Here is a 17,486-nt window from a genome sequence, read left to right on the forward strand (position 1 = left end):
GTGGCGTTGTCCGGAGTTCGGATGCGGTGTCGATGCTGCGTGAAACTCAGAATTAATGACGAAAATTCTTTGAGAATAAGATTGCATTTGTTGAATGTATTATAAATGTGTTCACTCTTTACACATAGGCATAAAATGTGCATGTTGAACTGGAGTGAAATGGGTTAGTTTTAATATAAAACTTTTTTTTTTAAACTAAAATTTCAATTATAATGCAGATAATAGATTAAAAAATATGCAATTATTGAGATAAAATCTGACATTTATTAGCAAATTTACCATAAAACAATTGACTGTCTCAATTGAAATCATGTGTACCCAAAACTGATTTGAATGAATAGAATCAGAGGGGCATTATGGGGATGTAAAAAAGACGCAAACAGATGAAACAACATTTCAGTTTGACAGAGGAAATTCAAGGTGTCCAAGTCAAGCATCAGCGTCTGGTTGAGATGATCCAGCGGTGTTTTCGGTGACGACAAAATGGTTCCTTCCCCGAAGTGGAACAGACGACAATAGCGGTGTGACTGGTGTCGAGGCGATTCCTGTGGAGAAAAAAGCAACTCATCGACGTGGGACTTGGTGAGGAGTGTTCATGGGTAAAAGCAACTTTCCTCTAGTCATTGTGTTGGCGTGACTATTGTTTTAAACCGCCCCCTCTAGTGGTTCAGAGAGGAGCTTGAACGGTAATGCTGACATCTAGTGGCCATATATGGTGATGAAAACTGTGCCGTCTCAAGAAAGCAAAAACACAAATTAGAGGCCAATGCGACTTCAGACAAACATCAAAATTATTGGTGGACAGTGGCCTAACCTACCGATTTTGTCACTTATACAGGAGCTTTACTTGGTGCATAGTTCATCAGAATAACAGGCATTTTCGCAACCTTATCCTGATTTCATTCTGTCTACTGTCAGGCGTAAATGTTGCTGTTGCCTTTCAAATAAAGCTAAATAATAGATAATAGATAATAATAGATAATAAATAAAGCTTATCTCATCTTATTATGCAGCCTTGTCAAGACACAGCATTGTTTCATACATTTTTTCAAATTCTTAAATCAGCACGAGGAGCAAAATCAATTCCACTCTGACGCAAAGTAGTCTGAAGTGTCAAATCCAGTGTGCATCCTGTTTACTTTCCAAACCATTCCTACACAATCTCATTCATTTAATATGACAAAGAAGCTGCTTAACATTTGAGGGAAGGTTATTGCTTTCACTTGAGTCAAATTCCCCGGGAGTAAAATGTATCCCACACTTTCTACGACCTCTGCAGTGTCAGAGGTAGGAGGGGGAGACACAGTCCCTACCAGAGGAAACGCAGTGGCGGAGTGACTCCAGGAGGTTGGCGCTGGAGAATTTCACAACACATCTGAAGGGCTCTTCCCTCTGACTCATGGCCTTGTTACTGTTGTCTCGGAATTTTGTCCTGAGCTGGGGAAGCAAATGAGATAAAAGACCCTTGAGTGCCCTTGACAGGACAGCGGATGATCAACTTTGCTTTCAACACTACCTTGTACACAGCAGACTGTAACTGCGGCAGCTCCCCGTTCCCAAATGCCTCGCATGCCAAATGATGTCTGTAGGCTTTGCTCTGACTTTGTTCTCTCTCAATACGGGCATCTGCAAATTCAATGAGACTAGTCTGTGTTAACGGATCGCTCAACAAATGAAAGGGAAGAAAAAGAATTACCTGGAATGGTTTGATTGTCTTCTGGAAGCTGGGTGGGGTATCTTGAAGGGAACTATGAGAATTACATGAGACATCAGGAATGGACAGTCAAAAAGCTGCCATAGTTTACACTAGTAAACAAGGAATTCAGGCTCAGAAATGAGTTTGTTAGAGCAGGGCTTCTTAGCCTTTTTGGTCTCGGGGGCCCACCTTTTCCAGAACACATGGCTGGAAAAGGACTGATTCATTACAGTGAGTACTGATTTCATTTGTGTTCAATAACCACACATGTAAACAAACCAAAATCTTGTGAAATGACATGAAACCACGTGACCAGTGCAAAAATATTTGTCAATGAAAAGTTCAGAATACAATAAATATAATAAAAAAAAACGTCTTATATCATAAAATGTTTTCTTTTTCATAAATAAATGAGTAAGGTGTAAATGAAAGTATCACCATAAAATGTTCTCATTTATTTGAAAAACTGCTCCAGCAGGTGAGCAGTTTTTACTGTAGAGGGTGCCATCACTTTCTTTTCAAAACTTCTCTATAGTTGGTAACTATCACAGATTTGCAGCTTGGTCAAGTCAATTCACTACTGCCATCATATGTGGTAAGTGCATTAAAACTGAGCGTCTCATGGCCCAGAAGTGTAAAACAAAAAACGTGTAGCGGCCCAACCATGGGCCTCGTCCCTATGGTTAAGCATCACTGTGCTGGAGGGCAGCTTATGGAGAGGAGCTTGGAGACGACGCAAGAGAGAGACACCAGAAACAGATGGTTCAGACATGAGGAGAAGAGTGAGAAGAATGCTGGAGATAAAGATACCAGATAAGAGGAGAAGAGGGATGTGATCAGAGTGGTTCATGGAGAGGACAAGAAGAGAAGAGGTGTGACTAGGGAAGGTCAAGATTGAGGAGGAGGAGGTGGAAATCCCAGATGAGCAAAGACAAGGTCAAATGAGAGGTGAACGCAGCGGTGAATCCACACAGACACCAGTTTCATGCAGGAAATGTGAAGCAAACCCTCACAACATGTGCTTACCTGCTGATACTGTCTCATTAGAAGGTCCCTTAATGCTGCGAAATTGAGCCCGCTCAGATTGGCATCTTTAACAGCACAATGTTTCGTGGCGTGGACAACAGCCTGGAAAACACACCGAGCAGTGTCAGGGGAAATTGGAGTCCCAGGAGCAGCGACAGAATGTAAATAGGAACCCGAATCATCACCTGAAAAAGCAGGGGTTTCTGCTTCGACCTCAGACCAGTCACAAAGAAGTACGGCGTTTGAAGGTAATGGACCACATAGGTAGGTTGGGAGTCGTTCGAGCCCTTCCAGGAAATCCGAATCCACACGGCGTCATCTGTCTGCTTTTTTATTTTTAACGATACCTAGAAAGGCAGTTCAGTAGAACCATGATCGGCATCCATTCATTATGAGACAAGACATGCTGCACAGCTGGCTCACTCCTCAAAGCCGCACAGCAAACGCAAGATTCACCCGCACATGCTTCAAGTCTTGCATGAGCTTCTGAGAAGACGCTGAACACATCACACTTCAGAAATGAATGTTTTTCTCATTTGTTATTACTGGAAGACAAGTTTAGCACTGTGACCAGCTATGACAAATACGATACATGGGTGGAAACAACTGTAGACAGTAGAGTTACTATTATTACGAGTTAATTACAATTAATTAAGTACAACAAAAAAATAATAATTTAATGTAAGAGTTTGCTCTCCAGACAACAGGGAACCTTTGTCAGTGCAGGAGTTCCTGGTCCACTGATCACACTGATGCATGAGACACGTGGCAGCTAGGATGAGAACAACAACAAACATGGAGGAATCCCTGAACAAAAGCAAACAAAAGCATCTGTTTGCTTTTGTTCAGGGAGGTTTTTCACTACTCAATGGCCAGGGTTTCCACTACTCTGAATGGACTTGAAATTCTTATAAACTGCAATTCTTATACAAATATTTTCAAGACATTAAAAGAGCTTTAGTTTAAATCAGGTGATATAAAAACTTGAATATAGCCACCATCGTGACTTATTGTGCTATTGTCAAACTGATGCAAAATAAACAATATTTTGTTGTTTAAATGTATGTATGGGCCCATCATTTGATTCAGTAATAAACCAAATTCATTCAAATTGAAAAATGTGGCTTCTTGTAGCAAATATTCTTATCCAATTAAACTGCGATTAATTGAGATTAATTCATCACAAATTCTCTAACGAGATTAATTGTATTCCTAACCTAACAGATGTTGACTCACTTGTCCTTCAAGCTCACTTAAATGGTCCTTCAGTTGGACTCGAAACTGGATCAGCTCAACAGCTTGGGCTCCATCTGAGAAACAACAACACATCAGTTCAGCTCCACTCATTCTCTCAGGCTTCAACACATTCCTTCATTCATTGGAACGTACCGCTGGGGTCCACGAGCTGGTACACATGCCACATTCTTTGATTTGGATTATCCATGACATCTGACAAACAGGTGGGAAAAGAATGAGTGGAGCCATTTGTGTGAAGCAGAGGTCGCATCATGGAACTTACAGATCATCTCCAGTTCTGTGATGTGTTTCATGGTTAATCTATTTGCCTGTAGGGAAGCGAAATACATGAGCATTTAAGCACAGTTTCACAACGTTGTTTAGAGACTGCAGCTGCGTTACAATGAACAAACTAAAGCGAAGCTCTTGTCAGTTTGAAGTACCTCACACATCGACAGCAACTGCGCCGACAACATCAGTTTTGTGCGGGTGAAGTCGAGCGACTGCATCTGCGCTGCTGTTAACCGGCCCCACTTATCTAAAGCCGCCTGGATATTCTGAGTCGGCATTCTCCTGACAATTCGCTGCAGCAGCCTTTTCATCGAGTCGCCCATGTTGCTCCGAAAACGAACAATCCTTAATGCCACAGTGACGACCAGAAAAACATGACAACAAAAAAACAGGTCCAAACAAACCGCCAACACCGAAGCACACGAATGGACCAATCAGAAATCGGTCGTGTTGTAACAGCAGCGCCCTCTCGCGTATTGGCGTCAACTTGCGCTAACCAAAACTAAATAGAATCGGTCACAAATATATATATATATATATATATATATATATATATATATATATATATATATATATATATATATATATATATATATATATATATATATATATATATATATATATTCGATTAATTTTAATATATTAAAATTAATCGAATTAATTACAGGATTTAGTAATGAATTAATTTTTATGTCATATCTGCTAAAGGTCTCCTGATAAAGAATTTGAGTTCTGGGACATTAAAAAATTGTAGTGCATGACTAGTCAATTGAATACAGTAAGATTTTTTTTTTTTTATTGGTGAACTGTGCTTCATAAAAGAAATCCAAAAGTAAAGGTCAAGCTCATCCGCAAACCACTTAGGCCAGGTGCGTTATTTAAAAATGTAAAACAAATACAGCAATACAGTGAAATAAATAAAAATAAATAAAGCTGTTTTCCAAAATGTAATACAAATACAGCAATTCAGTTAAATATATAAAATTCAGAAATAAAATAAGGCAGTCTCAAATAGGCACTTAAGCTCAATATAGCAATTAAAAAATGAATGATAGAAGTATAACACGCCTCTAAATGAGGCAAAAAATGAAGAAACGTTGATGTTCGTAGTTAATTGCGTAAAATTTTTTGGGTGATAAAATGACACCACTTTCCGATTGTACATCATATATACCTGTGCACTGCTATTATTTGACATAGGTACAGTAAATAGGACAAATAAAACAAACAAACGATAGAAAACGAAGGGAACCAATAGCGGAAAAGCATAGATTATAAGCATCTTGAGTCAGTCGCACACTTCCGGACAACACACCCGCCTCCTTTAACGCAATTGGTCCGTTTTTGTGGCACGGAGTTAACCACAGCGATCTCATTGGCTTCTCCAGCTGTCCGTCATGTCAGCGTGGCTCGTTATGGAAGTATGCTTCAGAACAACACGAGTGTTCTAGCTGCTGGATAGAGGTTATGCAAGTTGTTGAAGGACTGAGCGACCTCTCCGGAACAGTTTTTGCTGTCGAGTCCTGATCGATTTTCGTTCGTATATACATGTCCAACCGTAGTTAGCTAACGTAACTTTCCATGGACGTCTGTCGGAGAACACCTTGAGAGTCAAATCCACTGGTGAGATCAAGCACTGCTGCTCTTGTTATTGCAATGTTAATGTGTACAAAAGTAAACGTCGGTTCTTTCGTCACTTCTCCCGAATGAAACACCTTTATGTTTCGTTTTGTTTTACAGGTAAGTGTCCACCAACAGCGCAATGACAGATCAGGAGGGAGAGGGATGGGGTGGCATGAGTATCCTTCGTGTCCGTTTGAACACATCACTGTGTACAACCAAATGAACCCTGGTGTTTCAGAGACATCATGGTTAATAGTTAAATATTGGGAGACTTGTGGGTCTTACCATGATAATGCCATGATCATGGTAAGACTTGTATTATTGTAGTGTAATGTAATGTTAAGTAATCATTGAGGGGAAAATAAGGACAGTGTCATCTATTCTATTTAGGATTGACAGTTAATTTTCGAGTTGAAATTTGCAAGTTGCGTTTTCTATTTGGTCACTCATAAGTCGCCAACCGATGGGAAAGTGGAATTCAAAGTCTTCTTTTCCTTTGGGCTTCTCCCTTCAGGGGTGGCCACAGTGGATCATCCTCCTCCATCTCACCCTGTCCTCTGCTTCCTCTTCTCTCAAACCTACAGACCTCATGTCCTCCTTCACCACCTCCATCAATCTCCTCTTTGGCCTTCCTCTCCACCTTCTGCCTGGCAGTTCCAAGCTCCTTCTCTTTCTCCTCCTTCTTTATCTTCTTCCCCTCCCCCCATCCTTCTTTTTCTTCTTCTTCTTTCTCTTTGGGCTTCTCTCTTCAGAGGTGGCCACAGTGGATCATCTTCCTCCATCTCACCCTGTCCTCTGCTTACTCTTCTCTCAAACCTACAAACCTCATGTCCTCCTTCACCACCTCCATCAATCTCCTCTTTGTCCTTCCTCTCCACCTTCTGCCTGGCAGTTCCAACCTCAACATCTTCCTACCAATGTACTGGCTCTCTTTCCTCTGTACATGTCCAAACCATCGAGTTAAATTTGCAAGTTGCCTTTTCTGTTTGGTCACTCATAAGTCGCCAACCTATGGGAAAGTGGAATTCAAAGTAGAGTCCTGTAATGTTTCAGAATATTGTGGTGAAGTATTGGATGCTCATGCATCACTGAAAAATACTGTGTTCACCTCTGTCTCATTTCACCCTCGGGTTTTAAACTGCTGGATGTTTCTGTGACTTTTCAGTGCTCCGCAGTGATCTGTTCCGCCCTTAACTCAGCATGCACTCCGACCTGTCCCCACATCTGCACACGGACGAGTGCAATGAGATGATATCCCGTCTGAAGCGCTGCCACACCGAAGTACGTCTGCTGTCACCTCTTTCTATTTCATCAGTTGTGGCAGGTGTGGATCTAAACCCGGACGCTTGTCCTTCACAGCACTCTGTCATGAAGTTCTTTGGGAGCTGTAATGACTTCGACCAAGCGATGCGCATGTGCCTGAAGAAAGAGGTAAAAAAAAAAGGCCAGCTTGCCACGTGACTATTTCCCAACAAAATTGTGAGACGGCTGCCAGCAGCATTTTCAATATAGCTGCTGAACTTTGGTCACAACAGGCAGCCTAAGTCCCGCCCACCTACTTCCACCTCATGGCGCCTAACTTAACAGGAAATATCAAAGAGATCCAATGGAGAGATGAAAGTTATTTTCCGAACAGGCTTGAAATATGGCATAGATCTCACACATTATGTCAGTGAATTTGAGAGACACATTCTAATGCCGAGAACATGCTGCTTTTCCGTCTGCAGCAAACGTTAGTTAAGGTTTTGTGTGTTATGTAGTAGCCAACTACAATGGTCGTCTCTCGATAGTCGGTGGAGTGAGAGCGTGCATGTGGGACAATCTCTACAGGGTCACAGTGAGTGTTTCATGATGTCAGCTAATGTTTACTAGCTTCTACCTTTCACAGTTTAGTAGCTTTAGCTTCTGCCTTGGAGCAGTTGGATCCTGCTGTGACGTCAAATATGCCACGTTGGATTTGTAGTCCAAATAATTTTGTGTTTTAACATCATATGTCATTAGAAATGATCTTTATAATCTAATCTGATGTCAATAATTATTTAGCATTTAAATTGAGGTACATCATATGTGTGATCCAGGGCATGAGGCAAAGTGGTCCAGAAAATAACTTGGATCTCCCCATAGACTTCCATTCATTTTGGAGTCTTTGGTGCGTACTGGTGCCAGAGAGATTCTACATATAATGTCCACGATTTTATATTAACTGGAGGTACATGCTTGTTCGATGGAACTGCTAAGAGTTCATTGATTTACATTTCAACAGAGACTGGATAAGCGTGAGCGCAGCAAGCAGCATGCTCTGGAGATGAAGAAGAGGGTGAAGGAGGGACCCAAAGATCCGTTCTGAGGAGCTGGGATCGACTGAATGGACTTTCTTTTTGGACGTTTAAGGCATTGACTTGGACACTTGATCAAAACATCACTCATCCGCAGTAAAAAGGATGGTATTCACTGTACAAACACCTGCCTCGAAAGACACGTGGAACCTCCAGATAGTGTAAAGGTTGGCTTTGTGTTTTGGTGAATGTTATTTAAAGTTATGTTTTAATAAACTTGAGATTAACAATAATCCAGTGTAAATTGTTGTGAGTCCATGTGTTGGAGGAGGCCTCATGAGCACAAAAGCTGTGCTGGACACTGCTGTCTACATCTGTTCACATGGGCTTTGTTTTCAGAACAAAACAGAAGCTTCTCATTGAAGTGAAGGTTGTGACCACCGCCATTGTCACCGACGTTTATTGTGTTCATCGAACCATGCAATGGCAACCGCATTGTTATTAACCACGTACAAAGAGCTTGACAACCTGTCAGCAGTTCCATTTACTTCATGTTTTTACTTTGTAGAAATAGAGACAGTGGAATATGTCCACACTGAATTCAGAGGCGGATAAAGTCATGCTGAAGGACATAAATCCTATTTTGGCCTTTGTTAAATAATGCATCAATAGGAAACACAAACCCAAACACATTTAAAAATAGCTCAGGTAAGGTGGCAAAATAAAACATTCAGTTTTATACATATAAGAAGGGAGGGAAGGATGGAACATGCCATCATCTGCAGTCGATCTGTGTATCCTGAATGAGAAGCCCGGCTGTGCTGGAGGCCCTCAGTGGTGCCGTCGTGGTAAAGTGTTCTGTGTATGCTCAACTGGGAGGAGATACCAGACCTACCTAGGACATGCAGGAGAAATATCTCTGGTGTGGAACTCCTTCAGTGTGTGTCCCACAGGAGCTGGTTCCTGGGAATTCTGGGGCTCTGTACGCTGACAGATGCTTCCACAACCCGACCTCAAATATGAAGAAGAAATCTAGTGTCTAAAGAAACACATTTTAAATCAAATAAACAATCACTAAATGGTTATTGAGCTCAGCCTAGCAATTCAACCCAGCAGCCGCAATGTAAAGTCATAAATCAGCTTGCGTCTCAACTACGGACAGACAGCCATGCAATTGTCTTCACATGACTTTTATTGTGTAGCAGCTCTCTGAGTGTCGTGGGTGTTTGTGTAGCTTCCTCACTGACGTCATGGTAGGTAGTTTCCCTTTGCTCAACATGTCCGTGAGAGAGAATCAAACTATTTTTCACCAGTGTTTGTGAATTAGCCAAGTCCACTGGGGTGAAAACATTTCACTGCCACAGGTTTAACCGAAGCTTTAACATGAAGAACTGAAAAGACTGTGTTGAAAACGACTCCAACACTTCAAAACTCATTAAAGGTAATTCTACAACTGCGTAAGCTTTTACAGAACTTCAATTAAGAAACAAAAAAACATCAGAAGTCAGTGTTTTATTCCTTGCTTTCAAATCATAAACATTTTATCCGCAACTTTCCACAGCCCAGAAATAAATATGTCAAAGAAACAACCACCAACCAATTGTTCAAACCTCTAAACCAGTGTCATCAAATATATTAAATCACTATACATGCCATTTACTGTACAACCCCATCCATCATCAGAGCCAAATAGAAGTCAACATTGACCAGACTGTACACGCTTCCAAACAGAGGACCTCGCTTTACTGTCATTGTGGCGAGGGAGGGCACAATCACACTGCACATCCACATTGTCATTTCAAATAAATAGAAAAATACCATTTGGAACAATACTTACAATGAATGTACAAAAGACACCCTGAAATTCAAGATATTTCCACAGGCAGCATGTGGGTAGGTACAGAGCTGAACATGCCGGCGTCACCATCCATGTCGTCTCTGTTCTGCACATGTACAATGGCACAAAGATATTGGGAGATTTACAAAACACTTTATACACAACCACATCCAAGGTTTCTTAATATCGTACACACCAGACGGAGCCATGCCAACCTCAGGTTCTTGACAGGCTTTTCATGGGAGTGACTGCGATGACTTCGGTGCCTACAGTATAAAGCAGTTACAGGCCAAACATTTCAAGGAACTGCATTCTGTTCATCGAAACTTTGCTTCTTCACATCCACACACCAAAGCCTGACTTCCCCTCCCCTGAACTCTAGACGTTTATGCTTCTTGAGTATTTTCCAGCTTTAAATGGAAACCCTCCAAAAGACGAGAGCAGAAACCGCACGATGAGCCACTCCTCGAACCAAACAGCTCTAGACCTTCTTCACAGTAGGATCAGGTGATGACTCATCTGAGTGGAACCAGAACCGAGGAGGGAGGAACGCTGCGCATCAAGATGATACAGGAAACAGGAGAGGCAACCGTCTCTTCCACATCCTGCTCATGGGAACCTTACGTGAAGAAGTGACATGATGTGTTGCCGCCTCTTCATGGACATCAGTGATGCAGTCCTCAACCATCTCAAGGCCCAGAGGAACAAATCTGGCTGGCTTTTTCTGGTCAACCAGAAATGAAACTCCCCACCAATTTAAAGAGTCAGAGACCACAGCAGTTCAGATTCAGGTGTATATATATATATAAGTATATGGATGTCAAAATGAAGTTGTTCAAGAAGAAAAATGGATGCAGTTGATCAAAGATGGGGAAGAGAATATGCCAGTGACGTTTGTGTTACCAGTATGAGATGTTTAGCCTCCAACAAACGCACTTATTATTGCTTTTGCCAGTTTTGCCCCTGTTCAGTTTCAGTTTGAAAGCGGTCCATAAACCATCCTCTCCGTGACGTTGTCTACGACTCACACCTGCTCGACCCTCTGACCCAAACACACTCCCCCAGCGCCCCACAGATCCTGTGCAGTGAAGTCTGATGTTCCTCAGCTTTTCAAAGCCGGAGACATTTACCGGAGTTTATGAATCATTTCATACATTTGATTTAAAAGTCAGTTTTGATTATTGATCGGAACACTGATGTCTGACAGACGCTAAACTCACAGGAAGAGTTACAAGACTTTCCTGACAACTACAGCAGTTTATATTCACCTGTTTGCCACCCGGTCATCTGATTCCAGCCTCTTAGCCTCAGTGTTTTTCACATTATTTTCCATTTCTTTATCTGAATCTCACTATCTAGAGTTGCTTTCTTCCATTCAAATATTCTTTACTTCAACATGTAGGTAGTGTTTACTGCTGTTGTGGTGAAGAACTCATGTTGTATGTTTAGATGGGCAGCAATGTCCAAAGAAGACAGAGACGGTTGTGTCCGACATTACAAAAATAAGCCTGGCACAAGTGCCTCCACAGCTAACATGACCGGAACTCTCATTCTCATTTGTTCTAAAATGAAGGTGATCCACACCCACATTGTTCATACAAGTGCTTCTTGTAAACTCCTTCTCAAATGAAAGCTTTGGTCGTGATGAGCTTCAATGAATATTTGCGTTGCTGTCCATGTAAACAAACATCTTCACACAAACTTTGGTTCACACTGTTTTCCAACAACTAACTAAGAAACCCTGAAACTTCTGGAAACATTTTAAATAAATACATATTCATATATATATATATTACCAATTTATCATGTGCTATCAGACTAACAACACACCCCTGATGGTGTACAGAAACACACTGTACCCACTTCACATTGACGTGTCACACATTTGGCCCTGTCAAAAGAGAAGAATAAATATCTGGACGGTCCATGAAGACAAGACGGAAGAGACTCCGAGCAGATGTCATTGCAACTCAATCCTCTGATGGGTGGAACACAAATGGCGATGATTCTTCAGTCGGACGTTGTCCGAGCTTTACGCCTTGTTGTGCAGGTAGGAGAAGAGCGCCTCCAGTCCTTTAGTGGAACACCACAGCTGCTTCAACATCTGACACTCTTTCTCGTTCACCTCCTCCAGAATGGACACCAGGATGCTCCTCACAAGGCATTTGGATTCTTCTAAGACCTTTTGAGAAAGACAGAAGGTCAAGTGATTTCATCATCATTGTCTACACCTTCCTGCATTTCCCATCAGAGGCTGCCAGAGCAAGTCCTCCACTTGACCATCCATCTTGACCATCCTCTAGTCACACCTATCCTCTTCACCGTCACCACATCCATGAATCCCAGTGGCTATCGAACCTCTCCAAGATTCATGAAACATGTCCCCAGTCCCTGCTCTCCACCCGTCCAACCCATCTGATCTCCCTAACTTTGTCCTCAGGTCTACACATTGTTCTTGCTACATCATGGATGAGATGCTACATCACCTTACAAGGGTGTGCATGAGTGCTGAAAAATCTAAATTCACAGGACCTCAATCACTGTCTGCCCTTATCGTCACACAGATCTCAAAAGTCAATTCCTGAATTTCAAGGTTTCTTCAAATCCTGGAGTGTAATTGGGCCCAAATTGATCTCCATCCTTTCACACCTGCTCCCACACCAGTCAGCATCATGTGGCGACCAAAGTCTTTCTAAATATAGTCGCCTTGATTCCATGGTCAGCATGTTGAATCAGTTATCGGATAGAAGCCAATACAGGCATGTGCTTGAGTGCAAACGATGCTGCTGTCCAAATGCATTTATATTCTTTTCTGACTCAGGCATATGTTTCAGACGATGACGCATTTATGAATTTTATGTATAAAATTCTCCCCGTCTGAATTTGCATGAACGAAAGGCTTACAAGAGCGACCTGCCTCCAGTGCGGCTCGGACCCACACCTCTTTGTTAGATGGAGATCGGAAGTGTCCAAGAGAGACACGGTGCATAGTGACGTCTCATTCAATGAACCAGTCTCAAACACAAAATCATTCATTGCTGATTTTAGAGATGGATTCCAGTGATGCAAAGAACATGAACACTGTTGCCTCCTCTCTCACTATTATATATTAAGTCTGTTTGGCGTGTATCAGCACTCCTGCTCCACTGTAGTGATCGTCACCGGTGACCCTCATCTGCCTGTGTTTTTTTGTGAGGTCAGTGGGCAGCATTTCTGCAGTGTGCAAGGTGGAGATCTCAGCTACAGCTAAATGAAAAATATAAGTTCCACAGAGCAGTGATTCTTAACCATAGGGCCATGGTTGTGCCGCGAGCCCTTCCTGTAGGGCAGAAAAATTCTTTTTTATTTTACACCTTTTAATACATGAGCCACGTAATGTGGCAGTAGTGAGTCACTGAATTGACTTGACAGCTGCATAGTTACCAACTATGGAGAGGTTTTTGAAAAGAAAAAAATGATAAAGTGATGAAGTGAACAGTAAAAACTGTTTATGAAAGCACCTGTTGAAGCAGTTTTGAAAATTAATTAGAACATTTTATAGCAATACTTTCATTTACACTTTCTTGTGTCTTCTTTGGAGTTTAAATATATATTATTTTATGATATTTAGACATGGTTTTATATTCAGAATTTTCTTCAGTTTTTCCATTTTTCTCCAGAGTTTGGATCAACTGGAGTTTTTCTATTTTTCTTTAGTAAATTTGATAAATATGACTTGCACCTGGTTCTGCTGCTAGTTGGACTTTCGATGACTATAAATATCTTTGTGATGATCACATGGTTTTATGTCATTTCACAAAATTTTTAGTGATCCAGATCACTTTTTTTTGCCATCAACTCAGGCACACCAGACGGGCTTGGGTTCGATTCCCAGTCAGGGAAGTTGGCAGAGGTTTGGACTCTCTGAATGCTTCTCTAGTTACAGATACAACTCCTATTACTCATATTTACAGCAACAGCTTCAACCTCTCCAATGGTGATGATGCTACGTTCCATCATGACATCCAACTGACGTGTGAGTAATCTGAAATATTTCCTGAGCTCTAACTTGCTGGTGTACTGTGTGCAACATTGAAGGTTTCTCAGGCTTGGCGCTGGGTTCGTACCACTGCATTACAAGCGGCCATCTCCTTCACACGCAGCATGACTTCTTGATTGAAGGTCGTGGGCCAGAAGACTTGTGACACCAGACCTCGACTGCAGGCTTCCTGAGCGGTTAGTTTTCTGCCACAGAACAGCATCTCATTGGCCTGTCAAAACAAGGCCAAATGAAGCCGAATGAACAAGGGTCGGCACACGTGACAGTTGATGTAACGGGGACCCACCAGAGCTACACCCAAAATCTGAGGGAAGGTGTAGGAGGAGCAGCCGGACGGAGTGAGATGAAGCGCTGCACACGGAGTCTGGAACCAGGCTCTCTCGCTGGCCCAGACCACGTCACAGAGAGGCAAGATGGAGGCCCCCAAACCCAGCGCGGGTCCGTTGATGGCCACTACGATCGGCTTCTTGAAATGGATGAACGCCAACACGAAGTCCCTGCAGGTTGACGGAGGATTCAGCACATGTAAATGATGTTTGTGTTGAGTGGCGGAACTTCTTCTTACCTCACAGCGTCTGCAATTCGACTGCTCTCTTTCCGACGGTCGGTGGACAGGCGACCGATCAAATATGACGGCTCAATGCCGCTGCAGAAAATAGACCCCACGGAGCTCAGCAGTAATAATTTACTATCATCTGCCGCAGCGTTCCCCAGTGCTCGACACAATTCTTTCATTATCTGAAAGAAATGATCGGTACATTCTTTACTTTCACGACACAGCCACAAGAAATACAATAAAACACACCCCCACCCAGAGTATTGACACTGCGGCACACAAGATCTTCTACGATTCTTCCTACATCTTTTTCTTCTGCATCATCTTATGATAAATATTAATAATAAAAGTATTTTTCACTTCTTCTCCAACCCTCTGCACAGCTGTCCCTCTGTCCTGGTGACTTGAGTGTGCGTCCATGCTTGTGTGCGACATTCTCATTATGAAAGTTCACCATTTGAATTCATTTGTATTTTCCAACAGACTAATTCAATGACTGCACCGGAGAAGGATGCTATTTAGAGGCTGGAGTATCTCAGTAGACATCGTTCCTTAGAAGCAGACACAAACTGTCTTTCAACACGTCATGTGTACTTGTGTTCATTTTGTCCTTGGCGCCGAACTGCCAGACATTTTCAACTCTTTTCATGAGAAAAGAACCTCTCAAGGAGGTTCTCTGTATTGTTAAGTAGAGATGGCTTCAGGGCAAATTTCAAGCTGTAACATTAGGAACACGAATTAAACACTTTACTCAGGTGTCTGACATCCAGTCCAGCATCATTTCTGCTTTGTGTCCAATTCTAGAACATCAGTGAGTTGACAAAAACATTCATGGAGGTAAATCTTCACACTCTTTCATTGTCTCCTCAGAGAGACTGAATATCAGATATCACCACCAACACAAGGAGGTAGAGGAAAATTCTCCTTGGCTTTGCTGTGTTCATGTTGTGTTGAAAATAACTCAAATGGGAACAGGACTGAAAGAGTTTTTATTTACGATACCGACAGGTAAGGGATCAGTAACAAGTTATTGTTGCACGTAAACCAAGACTTTGCCTCACGGACATAACCGGGGAAATATACGAGCCCTTTACATCAGTGAGTGTAGCACTGAAGCTCAGATTCAGTTACTTTCAAAAGCTGCTCAGCAGGATAACTATTTCAAAAGTTGTAGAATTTAAACAGTGATACATTTTATGTAAAACAATGTGCTCGCAAAACCCTTAAATAACTGAGCGTTTATTCCAATGGGTAACTAGCGTTGTATTTACAGTACTTTATGACTAATTTAAATCTATTCAAAACACATTTCTTCTATTAACTGTCAGGAAAAAAAGCCTACAGGGTGAATGTTTCATATATTGAAAAATGGCGATCAAATCCGGCCTGAGGAATGTGAAAGCTTTAAATTCAAACTTTGCGCACAAGAGTGACACTTTAATTACAGTGTGTGGCTCCAGCTTTTCATGCTAGGACGCTAATTTTATGGTGGGAGTGTGATTGACATGCTGCCAATCAACAACGTCTGCATGGAAAAAGTGAAACATGCACTTTTAGAAAATAGATTACATCTTTCAATTTGTGCGTGGAATACCAGCTGTGCCGAGCGGCTGGGGATAAGGATGGGGTGAATGGCAGTTGCACGTCCTTCAGCCTTCCTTTAGGGGAGGACTCGACCTTGACTCGTAACAAGGTTGCAAGTATCGACAAACATATACTTTTTTTTGTTTTTTTTTGTAAAACAAAAACAGAGTTTGGGGTTACACCATGTGATGGTGCTCCTCTCCCTCTAAATATTCACCTGTGTCACTTGGTGTACACTCTGTAGCACCTACAATGAGGCACTACCACATGCTGTACTATACACACCAAAGGAAATCTTGAAATGAAATGTTACTTGTATTATGTTACTTGTATTATGTGTGAACTTTGTTTGCACAATTGAGGACACGATGACATCACACGCCGAGTAAACATCCTGCCATTTTGGAGTTGTTGTCCTACCGGAGCCAGCACATGTACTACATATTTGTTTTAAGGAGACGGTTAAACAATTGGTTTCCACTGATGGTGGTTTCGCGGTTATAACGCTTCCATTTCAGTCAGATGGTTTTCACCGTGCGAACCACAGAGCTTCTCTTTTCTCCGCGTCAAACTACAGTGCATAGGATCATTTAGGCTGGAGGTCAGATGCTGAAAAACGAAATGGACCCAGTAAAAATTTAAAGCAAAAAGCGATATGGAGGGTTAAAAACACACCTCACCTTGTAACTTGCCACCACAGCCAGGAAAGTGGCCACATATACAATATAAATGACACAGAGAGCATACAGATGAGACACGGGCCGGACAGTCCGTGTTTAAGGCGACCACGTGAAATTCTGAATGACTGAATGGATTTTTAGTGCAAGCCAACTGGGTTCTTAGTAAATCAATCATGAAATATCCCAAATGACGAAGAAGGAAAAGTAAAAGTTGAGTAGTGAGGTTTCTTCGGCTAAACAAAACATGGCCCACTCAATGGTGAACACTGAGGCTCCTCTCCAGATGGTAACACGTTCATACTCAAGGTTTGAGTGAACTCCAGTAGAGGAGCCAGGCACAGTGTCAGACAGGCAGTGTCGGTCTGTTTGTGGGAGCAGCTCTTTTCTGCTTTAGACGAAGGAAGACTGTCGACAAAAACTGTGGCAATAGCATGTAAGGGTACAATTAATGAACCGGAAAACTCAGTCACTGAGTCACTGTAACTGGTGAGAGGGGAGGTGACTCTGTGTCATCTCACCATGGTTCCAAAATAACGTTTCTGCGAGGATCTTGTCAGGACGTTTTAACGTATGAGGAAATCACAAGCTTTGCTTTCCGTCTGTCCCCACCACTTAATCGTTCATTAATCATGTGGATTACAC

General features: G+C 42.0%; 3 protein-coding genes across 5 annotated transcripts in view; 1 reads left to right on the forward strand and 2 right to left on the reverse strand.

The window, feature by feature from the left end:
* Positions 1-323: 323 nt before the first annotated feature.
* On the reverse strand, positions 324-4,649 carry cenpn (centromere protein N). The gene is made up of 10 exons (XM_053866144.1): positions 4,402-4,649; positions 4,242-4,287; positions 4,112-4,171; positions 3,959-4,032; positions 2,908-3,069; positions 2,723-2,824; positions 1,697-1,748; positions 1,517-1,626; positions 1,314-1,437; positions 324-545 (listed from the first exon to the last, which is right to left on the reverse strand). Exons 1-10 carry the CDS (start codon positions 4,570-4,572, stop codon positions 430-432), a joined length of 1,017 nt encoding a protein of 338 aa, XP_053722119.1. The 5' UTR covers positions 4,573-4,649; the 3' UTR covers positions 324-429.
* A 993-nt stretch (positions 4,650-5,642) lies between these two features.
* cmc2 (C-x(9)-C motif containing 2) lies at positions 5,643-8,454 on the forward strand. Of its 2 annotated transcripts, XM_053865841.1 has the most exons (5): positions 5,643-5,872; positions 5,990-6,048; positions 7,083-7,153; positions 7,232-7,303; positions 8,136-8,454. In XM_053865841.1, the coding sequence occupies exons 2-5, from the start codon at positions 6,012-6,014 to the stop codon at positions 8,217-8,219; spliced, it is 264 nt and encodes an 87-aa protein (XP_053721816.1). In that variant the 5' UTR covers positions 5,643-5,872; positions 5,990-6,011; the 3' UTR covers positions 8,220-8,454. The 2 variants fall into 2 exon arrangements, with proteins under 2 accessions (XP_053721816.1, XP_053721817.1); XM_053865842.1 differs by lacking the exon at positions 5,990-6,048 and having other exon boundaries at positions 7,038-7,153; positions 8,136-8,452.
* Positions 8,455-8,969: 515 nt separating this feature from the next.
* Positions 8,970-17,486, reverse strand: part of LOC128759272 (chromodomain Y-like protein 2) — a 33,598-nt gene continuing 25,081 nt past the window's right edge. Inside the window, exons 4-7 of one of the 2 annotated variants that reach the window (XM_053866100.1) lie at positions 14,590-14,762; positions 14,311-14,521; positions 14,092-14,235; positions 8,970-12,167 (exon numbers count right to left, since the gene is read on the reverse strand). In XM_053866100.1, the coding sequence (XP_053722075.1) occupies positions 12,018-12,167; positions 14,092-14,235; positions 14,311-14,521; positions 14,590-14,762 (678 nt within the window). In that variant the 3' untranslated portion in view covers positions 8,970-12,017. The remainder of the gene's footprint in view (positions 12,168-14,091; positions 14,236-14,310; positions 14,522-14,589; positions 14,763-17,486) is intronic. The other variant, XM_053866101.1, reaches the window with a different exon arrangement.

Source organism: Synchiropus splendidus, chromosome 5 (assembly GCF_027744825.2).
Source record: "Synchiropus splendidus isolate RoL2022-P1 chromosome 5, RoL_Sspl_1.0, whole genome shotgun sequence".
Taxonomy (NCBI): domain Eukaryota; kingdom Metazoa; phylum Chordata; class Actinopteri; order Syngnathiformes; family Callionymidae; genus Synchiropus; species Synchiropus splendidus.

Coding starts and splice junctions, on each gene's coding strand:
- cenpn (XM_053866144.1), bottom strand. CDS start 4,572: ATGGGCGACTCGATGAAAAGGCTGCTGCAGCGAATTGTCAGGAGAATG. Junction 3,070..3,958: donor TAAGTGAGCTTGAAGGACAA/GTGAGTCAACAT, acceptor CTGCCTTTCTAG/GTATCGTTAAAAATAAAAAA. Junction 1,627..1,696: donor AGACAATCAAACCATTCCAG/GTAATTCTTTTT, acceptor TTGAATTTGCAG/ATGCCCGTATTGAGAGAGAA.
- cmc2 (XM_053865841.1), top strand. CDS start 6,012: ATGACAGATCAGGAGGGAGAGGGATGGGGTGGCATGA. Junction 6,049..7,082: donor AGAGGGATGGGGTGGCATGA/GTATCCTTCGTG, acceptor GCATGCACTCCG/ACCTGTCCCCACATCTGCAC. Junction 7,154..7,231: donor TGAAGCGCTGCCACACCGAA/GTACGTCTGCTG, acceptor TGTCCTTCACAG/CACTCTGTCATGAAGTTCTT.